General features: G+C 43.1%; 1 protein-coding gene across 1 annotated transcript; it reads left to right on the top strand.

Annotated features, from left to right (window-relative positions):
- The first annotated feature begins 4872 nt into the window (after positions 1 to 4872).
- On the top strand, positions 4873 to 9055 carry LOC137960812 (FT-interacting protein 3-like). The gene is made up of 2 exons (XM_068808313.1): positions 4873 to 4995; positions 5815 to 9055. The coding sequence occupies exon 2, from the start codon at positions 5822 to 5824 to the stop codon at positions 8825 to 8827; it is 3006 nt and encodes a 1001-aa protein (XP_068664414.1). The 5' UTR covers positions 4873 to 4995; positions 5815 to 5821; the 3' UTR covers positions 8828 to 9055.

Genomic DNA, 9055 nt, shown 5'->3' with positions numbered 1-9055 from the left:
TTTGGATCAGCTAATGCATCCTGCACATTACTAGGAATAGAAACCCTGGATAATTGATCAACAGTAAATGCATATGATTTAGTCAACCTATGGGAGGACACATAGTTATTGATTGAGTATTTGGTCTTTGCTTCAAGATCAGGTTCATACTGTTTTTTTGGAACTCCCCTATTCAATCTTTGTGGATATCTAGAGGTTATGTTTTCTGTAGGAAGACATGTTTCAGTAGACTCATCAAACACAAGATTTGTATTTACCTGAGGAGGAACATTCTGGGTTGATTCTTCAGTTGTTGGTGCAGACGGGGGCAACTCTGGGGGTTCTTCAGGTGAAATTACTGAATCACAGTCTTGTTGCATATCATGACACTTAAAAAATTCATTCACCGCTTCTAACTCAATAACTTCAGCACCTCTTTCAACATCTCCGTTAGCTTCATGTGGAATATTCTCTTCATTTGAACTCTCCCCCTGAAGAGATGTCCAAGAAACTCCCCCTGAATAATAAGGGACTGATTCATGGAATGAGACATCTAAAGTCACATGGAGCTTGTTGGTGTGTGGATCATAACACCGATATCCTTTTTGAAGATCAGAGTAGCCAACAAATACACATCGCTTGGCACATGGATCAAGTTTATTTCGCAAGATCTTTGGGATATGAACATAAGCGGTACACCCAAAAATTCGGGGTTCAAGATTTGGAAGATGGGGAATTGAAATCAGGGATTGCAGCTTATGTAGAGGAGTTTGAAAATCCAGTACTTTAGAAGGTGTTCGATTGATGAAGTAGGCAGCAGATGTGATAGTTTCACCCCAATAAAATCGAGGCATGTTCATGCCAAAGAGAGAGGCACGTACTACTTCCAAAAGTTGTCTATTCTTTCTTTCTGCCAATCCATTTTGTTGGGGAGTATAGGTGCAAGAAGTCTGGTGACGAATTCCATGAGTGGTCAGAAAAGTTTCGAGAGAAGCATTAATAAACTCAGTACCATTGTCAGATTGCAAAACACGAATCTGCTTTTGGTATTGAGTATGTATCATGGTATGAAATTTCTGAAATGCTAGACTCACATCACTTTTGTGGATAAGCAGAGATACCCAAGTCATCCTAGTGCATTCATCAATAAATGTCACAAAGTAACGAGCTCTAGAAATAGAGGGAATCTTGGCTGGACCCCAAACATCAGAATGAATAACCGCAAAAGGTTCAAAACTTTTATTCAAACTCGGGAAATAAGCAATACGGTGGCTTTTAGCCAATTCACATGTGTCACAATGAAAATGCACATCAGTCAAACCTGAAAAAAGTTGAGGTCGCAATTTCTTAAGATAACCAAAGGAAAGGTGGCCTAATCATCGGTGCCATAACCATACAGTTGTTTGAGCATTATCTTCACTGCTAGCGTGATTTGTCTGACTGATTTTCGATCCCCCGTTTTCTGTCAACTCCAAATAGTAGAGTTTGCCCCGTCTAACACCATAACCAAGAATCTTCCGGGTTAGAATGTCCTGAAAGACACAAAATGAGGGCCAAAAAGTTACAGTACAAGCAAGAGTGGAAGTAATTTGACTAACAGACAAAAGGTTATATTCAAGAGAGGGAACCACAAGGACAATATCTAATGTCAGATTATTGGATAAGATAACAGATCCTTCCCCAGTAATAGGAGAGGTACTACCATTGGCTGTTGAAATAACAGATTGTGGAGAAGGTAGGATGGATTGTAACTGACTGGGATCCCTTGTCATGTGATCGGATGCACCTGTATCAATAATCCAAGGTCTATTCTTAGAATGTACAGAAAATACTAATGCATTATCGAGAATACCTAGATGAGCAACATTTGCAGTAGGTAGCTCCTGATTCTCTTCCATGGATGTCACCATAGCTTTCCCAGCAGTCTTGTTACGGGGATTTTTCGAGAAATCCCACCACTCCGGATAGCCAATAATCTCATAACACCGGTGTTGTGAATGTCCTTTTTTTCCGCAGTGAATACATACACGATTGTTACCTTTGCCAGAGGATTGAGGGTTCCGACTGTTTGATGATCCTTATCGGCTTTGGTTGACTAACATCGCCGAGTTCTCGGAGACTGGGCGATAGCTCCCCATTGTCTGTCTCTGTTGATATTCGCGTCTGACATAGGCATATGTACTTTCCAAATCAAGTTTGGGATCTTTTCGCAAAATTTCTCCACGAACTTGATCAAATTCGGAGTCAAACCCACTGAGAAAAATATGAACCCGAAGCCTAGCCATTGCAGAGTGCAACTAGATTAGCCCTTCGACTGTTCCTTCCTAAGATATAGTTCTAAAATCAATCGCTTGGAAAATAGCAACCAGTTCATTGTAGTATGTGGATAACGGTCTACCATTTTGTTTGGTAGAAAAAGATCTCTGGTTCAGCTCAAATATACAAGTTTCATCGGACCCATCATAGAATGTTTTTGATACTGCTTCCCATATCTCCTTGGCAGTGGAGAGGCGAATAAATCGCTGCATGAGTAACGGACTCATGGAGTCAATAAACCAACTTTTAACTCTTTGATTTTCAGTAATCCATGCTCCAAGATTAGCATCACCAGATGCTGGTTTTTTTGTTTCGCCGGTGAGGTATCCAGCTTTGTTGCGTGCACCAATTCGCATCTCCATGAGTTGGGACCATAATGAATAATTGGTCTCATCGAGGATAATTCCAGTTGGAAATGCAGAATTATCTTGGTAGACTATAATCTGTGGTGATGGGATAAGGTCGGTAGATGCGCCTGTAGGGGTGGCCATCGATCTGATTTTTTTTTTTTTTAATCCGGTCTGGTTCGGTTCAGTCCGGTCCGGTTCGATCTGGTCTGGTTCAGTACTATCTGGGCGGATTCAATTCTGGTCCGCTCCAGTGCTGGTCCGATCCGATTCGATTTTAGACCGGTTCGGTCTGATTCGATCGACCCGCCGGTCTGGGTCGACAGGAAAAATAAATCAACAGTACCTAAGTTTTTAAAAAAATACCGTCGTCTTCGGCAACGGTCTTCGTCTTCGGCAACGGCAGCGGAGGCGTCAGCTTCGATTCGGAAAAGGGTGGTGATGCCGTCGTCGGCGCTCGTCGGCGATCGTTGGAACTCATCGGCGACGTGATTTCCACTACGTAAAACGTTTCGTCTTCGGCAACGACAGCCTTCGTCTTCAGCAACGGCTGTCTTCGTCGTCGGCAACGGCAACCTTCGTCTTCGGCAACGGCAGCGGAGCGTTGGCTTCAGTCGTAACAGTGTGGTGGTGCCATCGTCGGCGTCGGCGATGTTCTTTTGGCGTCGGGACAGCCGGAATATGGAGTTGCAGAAAAAACAGAGTTCTGCAACTCCGACGAATTTTTTTTTCCTCCGGCTTCCTCCTTCGGCGATTACAGGAGCACTTAGCTCCGACTTTCTGCGACGAAAAAGAGAGGAAAAATCTCCTGCTCTGATACCATGTGAAACAGAGAACCGAAAATATAATAACAGAGGTTGAACGAATGGTTTTCCGATGATTTATTCTTCTCCGTTTAGGAGGTATTTATAATACATTACAAGTTGATTTTAGGATCAATTTAGATCCTAAAATCAAGGAATAGAATCAAGAATATAATCACGGGATAGGAGGAAACAATCACGCTATACAGTTTCCTCCGATCACACTATACAACTATACATTTTAACATATGCATTTTGTAATCCAGTAGGAAACCCTTCTTGGCCAAAAGGGAAAAAAACTGTTTTTGCAAGCAATCAATTGTTTTCTATCAATGCTACAGTTATAGAGGAATGGTTTTCTGTCTCCAGTCCTCTGTTATTGGTTCTGGGTTACTGATGTCGATTCTAAAGTCTAGACGAGTAAACTCTTCTTGGGGTCGAGGAAATTCTATGCGGATAGCAAATTCGTCCAAGAATAGTGCAACAAAAAAATCTCTCCATTGTCTCATCCTGAAAATTTCTTGTTACCTGTCATCCTGTATGTTTTTTTTTACTGTTCCCTATGTGCAGTGGCACGCTACCGATAGCCTTTGGAAATCGTCCCGAGACGGCCAAAACGATCAGTTTGAATTGAATTGAGAATTTATGCCTTGAATGACACCACGCGTGCCCGTGAATCAAATTTATATGGTTTGGACTTGGGACGACGACCGCGAATACCAGTGTGAAGATCATCTGCACGAACTGTAATAAATAGACGAGACGGAAACGTTCTACAAGAAGATTAACAAGAGCTTTCCGGTGATAATTTCGTGGGAACGATATTATCTTCACCTTGGGAGGCGCTTCATCGATTACGGGTTCCGCTGATTTTTCAATTTTCACCGGCACTCCAGAAGAGCTTTCGATGTACGGAAAAGGATTTGGGATACATATGAAAAAGAAACGACGACAGAGCTCTTCTTTTAATGCGTCAGGTTAGTGGGAGAGAACGTTTACGCAATTCCAATTCCTTCTGACGTCTGTAACGGCAGGGCTACAGTCTTCGTGGGTTACCGTGGGAAGAAGAGAGAAGCTGTCCCGGAAAGAGACGAGTCCGAGAACGAGAAAACCTTATTTAATAGTTACCAAAAATAATATCGGATTCTCTGCAGAATCTGCAGATACAGCACGCGCTGTTGCTGCCTTGTGGCAAACGTCTCAGTCCCTGGCAGACAGCCACTCTACCGGATTTAGCCCATTTAGCCTCCCGTTTTGTCTCGTACATTGCCCAATGCTCGCACGCTTCCCCAAACCCCACTCTGCTTTTCATTTTGTTCTCCTTCCATCTTCTTCCTCGGTCTCTCTCCACCTGTCTTCCGTTACCTTGCACGTTTCTTCCAGAAGTGGAGCTTTAGCTTCGTTGGCCGGGAAGGGAGGACCATTGACGTAGTAGTACTCTAGAAGGTTGCTTCCGATACCGTTTTAAGCACTAGATCCATGGAAACAATCGGCTAGCGGGTTCACTGCTTGCTTCTACATTGCTATCTCCCATAGGCATTGAGAACTTGGTATGCCTTCTCTACTTTGAAACGCTTTCTGGCTTTTCTGTTCTTCATGTACTCGTTCCACTGTTTGCTTTTACCAAGTTGCTCCTTTTGTTTTGGTCTTCAGCCTAAGTGAAAAATGTTTAGTTATTTTTCTAGATATCGTTTAGAATCGGTTTCGCCTCCTGTTCTTTCAGTTTTCTCCAATAGAATGAAATGACTGGGGTAGAATCTTCTTCGGCAGTTTCATTTTCTGGAGACTCCTTTTGCTTCCGATAAAGCCTGTTTCCTCGGCCTTATTGGACGGAGGAGTGAATCTGAGTAGCTAATGTTTCTCTTTGCCTATCTTCTTTTTTTCATTTTCACAGCTTCCCTTTTCCTCGATTTTCCTTCTTTATCAGATACTCAAGTCTCAAACTCCCTTTGTTGTTACTTTCTCCGGTTAAGGTGGTCAACAAATATGTACGAAACCTGGTACCCCTTTTCCTTTTACCGCCTTTTATGTTCTTACTGTTCTTATTTTTCCGTTTCACTTTTGCTTCTCTGCTTTTTCGTTCCAGTGGCTGTAGAGAACTTGTTTCCCACTCCTTTGTCCCGTCTTCTTCCTCATCTCCAAATCTTTGTTTTGTCTCTCTCAGGCAGCCCTCACGATTCCATTTTTGTGTTCCCATTTTGTTTATCCTCAAATATCTGTTTAACATGTTTATATAACAATATGTTCTCGATGTAGAATGTCAGTGTTCGTCACTTGTTGTCATTTTTAAAGAATTTTAGTCAAGCCAGTAGTGGTTCTACGCAATTAAATTTTCTTACTGCTTTTCTTTTGTTTCTTTCCTTCTCCAGAGAAAGAATGAGGAGAGAAAAACTAGCGGTTGAGGTGGTTGCTGCCCACAACCTGATGCCAAAAGATGGTCAGGGTTCCTCGTCTCCGTTTGTTGAAGTCGACTTTGAAAACCAGCGTCTCAGGACTTTATCCAAGTACAAAGACCTCAATCCAATTTGGAACGAGAAACTTGTCTTTGACATAAGCAACCCTGCTGATCTCCCATATCGAACAATTGAAGTCAATATCTATAACGAGAAAAAATCTGGCAACAGCCGCAATTTCCTGGGCAAGGTTCGAATATATGGTTCTAGCATTGCTCGACAAGGAGAGGAGATTGTTCAACTGTTCACACTTGATAAGCGCAGTCTCTTTTCTCATATTCGTGGAGAAATTAGTTTGAAGCTTTACATAACCACTCAAGAAGAACAGTCCTCACAAAGCAAAGCTGTACTAAAATCAACAGAAAATGAAAAGGACCGAAATACAACACATGTTCAAAAGCAGAAGATAAATCAAGCATCTTCCTCACAAGCGGTGCAGTTGCAGCAGCAGCAAAGGCAGCAACAGATGGAGCAGCAGCAGAAACGGGGCAACTCTATGGAGACAGGGCCTAATGAGATAAAACCTGTTGTGATTGCTGCTACTGGGCCTGCACCACTCCCTCCTGATCCTGTTGGCCCTTCTTTTCAGCATATTGTTGGTAGTGGTGGTGAGTTCCAGTTAAAGGAGACTAACCCCTCTCTGGGAGGTGGGATGAGAATCAAAGATAAGACAAGTTCAACTTATGATCTTGTTGAGCAAATGCAGTATCTTTATGTCCGTGTTGTCAAGGCTCGGGATCTTGCAATTAGTGGTGATGCTCATGCTGAAGTGAAGCTTGGAAATTATAGGGGTGTGACTAAGCCTGCTGCAGAGAAACCTGAGTGGGATCAGACGTTTGCCTTCTCAAAAGATTGTATACAGTCTTCAATGGTAGAGATCTTTATAAAAGAGAGGGGGGATGACTATGTTGGTAGGATTGCATTTGATCTGAGTGAAGTACCTCGTCGGCTCCCTCCTGATAGTTCATTGGCACCACAGTGGTACAGAATAGAGGATAAGAAAGGTGAGAAGGGAAAGGGTGAGATTATGGCATCTGTGTGGTTTGGCACACAGGCTGATGAGGCCTTTTCAGAAGCTTGGCATTCAAAAGCAGCAAACGTGCATGGGGATGGACTTGGATCTATCAAATCTAAAGTATATCTTTCTCCAAAACTTTGGTACCTTCGTGTTTCAATTATTGAAGCACAAGATTTAGTTCCTGGTGACAAAGGAGGGACAATTATGAGATTTCCTGACCTGTATGTCAAAGCACAGGTGGGGAACCAAGTCTTAAGGACTCGATCAGCTGTTCCTTCAGCTAACAGAAGTATCTCTAATCCAATCTGGAATGAGGACCTCATGTTTGTTGTGGGAGAGCCATTTGAAGATTATGTGATGGTTAGTGTTGAGGATCGAATTGGACCAGGTCGCGATGAAGTGGTTGGCCGATTGATTATACCCGTCAACTCAATTGAACGAAGATTGGATGATAAGATGGTCGTCTCAAGGTGGTTGGGGCTTGACATCAAGAACTATAATGGCTTTGGGGACGCAAAGATGGGGTCATCTAGATTTGGTAGTCGCATTCATCTCCGGATGTGTCTTGATGGTGGATATCATGTGTTGGATGAATCTACAATGTATAGTAGTGATGTTCGTCCAACTGCAAAGCAGCTGTGGAAACCCCATGTAGGAGTTCTTGAGATGGGTATCCTGGGTGCCACTGGCTTGCTACCCATGAAAATAAAGGAAGGAAAAGTTGGCTCTGTGGATGCTTATTGTGTAGCTAAGTATGGGCAAAAGTGGGTAAGGAGCCGCACAGTTATTGACAGTTTGGCACCTAAGTGGAATGAGCAGTACACATGGGAAGTTTTTGATCCTTGCACAGTGATTACAATTGGAGTGTTTGACAATTGTCACTTGGATAAAAGTTCAGGCGTGAACAACATCGGTGGGGTTGGGGTTCGTGATTCAAGAATAGGAAAGGTAAGGATTAGGCTATCCACTCTTGAATCAGATCGAGTTTACACTCATGCATACCCACTTCTTATGCTGCACACATCTGGAGTAAAAAAGATGGGTGAACTCCATCTAGCTGTCCGATTTTCATGTACAAATATGGCAAATGTACTACACCTGTACACCAGGGCCTTACTTCCGAAGATGCACTATATTTCTCCTTTGACAGTGAATCAGCTGGAGATGTTGCGGTTCCAGGCAATGAATGTTGTGTCCTCCCGTCTTAGTCGTGCCGAGCCACCTCTTGGTCGCGAAGTTGTGGAGTACATGCTAGACCATGACTCACACATGTGGAGTATGCGAAGAAGCAAAGCTAATTTCTTCCGCTTGGTATCTGTTCTCTCAGGTCTCATTGCTGCAGGCAGATGGTTGGAAACTGTCAGAAGCTGGAACCGTCCTGTTCATTCTGTCCTATTTCTTCTCATCTTCCTGGTGTTTGTAACCATTCCTGAATTAATCCTCCCCACAGTGCTGCTCTGTATTTCATTCACAGGCATGTGGCGTTATCGAACTCGTCCACACCATCCCCCTCACATGGATACAAGGTTGTCTCATGCTGAATCTGTGTATCCAGATGAACTGGATGAAGAGTTTGACACCTTCCCTACAACAAGAAGTGCAGATATTGTTAGGATGAGATATGATCGGCTGAGGAGTGTTGCAGGTAGGATACAGACCGTGGTAGGGGATCTAGCCACACAGGGGGAGCGTTTACAGGCTCTTTTGAGCTGGCGAGACCCACGAGCTACCTTTTTGTTTGTGATGGTTTGCCTGATTGCTGCTGTAGGATTTTATGCTGTGCCACTGAGGGTGGTGGTGGGGTTTTGGGGTGTATATGCTTTGAGACCCCTTAGGTTTAGAAACAGACTACCTTCCCCTGCTCTCAGCTTCTTTAGGAGGTTACCTACAAGGGCTGATAGTTTGTTGTAGTAGCAAAAGAGACATTTTTTCTGTCTATCTTTACCCTCTCTCCATTCCTTTTTGTTAGAAGTGTCAGAATCTCAACTGATTCAGTCAATTGAAGTGTCTTAGTTTTGGTTTGCTTGTATCTGGTTTCTATGTCTTACAGAGCATGACTCTTATTTTGAGGTGCAGAAGCCATTGAAGTTAGGTGCACCTAGTGTTTAGTTTAATTATCAAATTTGAATCAAATGAACA

This window comes from Aristolochia californica, unplaced genomic scaffold, assembly GCF_029961685.1.
Source record: "Aristolochia californica isolate CCGP_79_NKW_82.1479 unplaced genomic scaffold, dmAriCali1.0.hap1 SCAF_1, whole genome shotgun sequence".
NCBI lineage: Eukaryota > Viridiplantae > Streptophyta > Magnoliopsida > Piperales > Aristolochiaceae > Aristolochia > Aristolochia californica.
Note: the sequence above shows the minus strand (reverse complement) of the source record. Positions and strands in the feature narration are given on the sequence as shown.

Excerpts from the sequence above, each read along its gene's own strand:
- LOC137960812 (XM_068808313.1), top strand. The coding sequence starts at position 5,822 with ATGAGGAGAGAAAAACTAGCGGTTGAGGTGGTTGCTGCCCACAACCTG.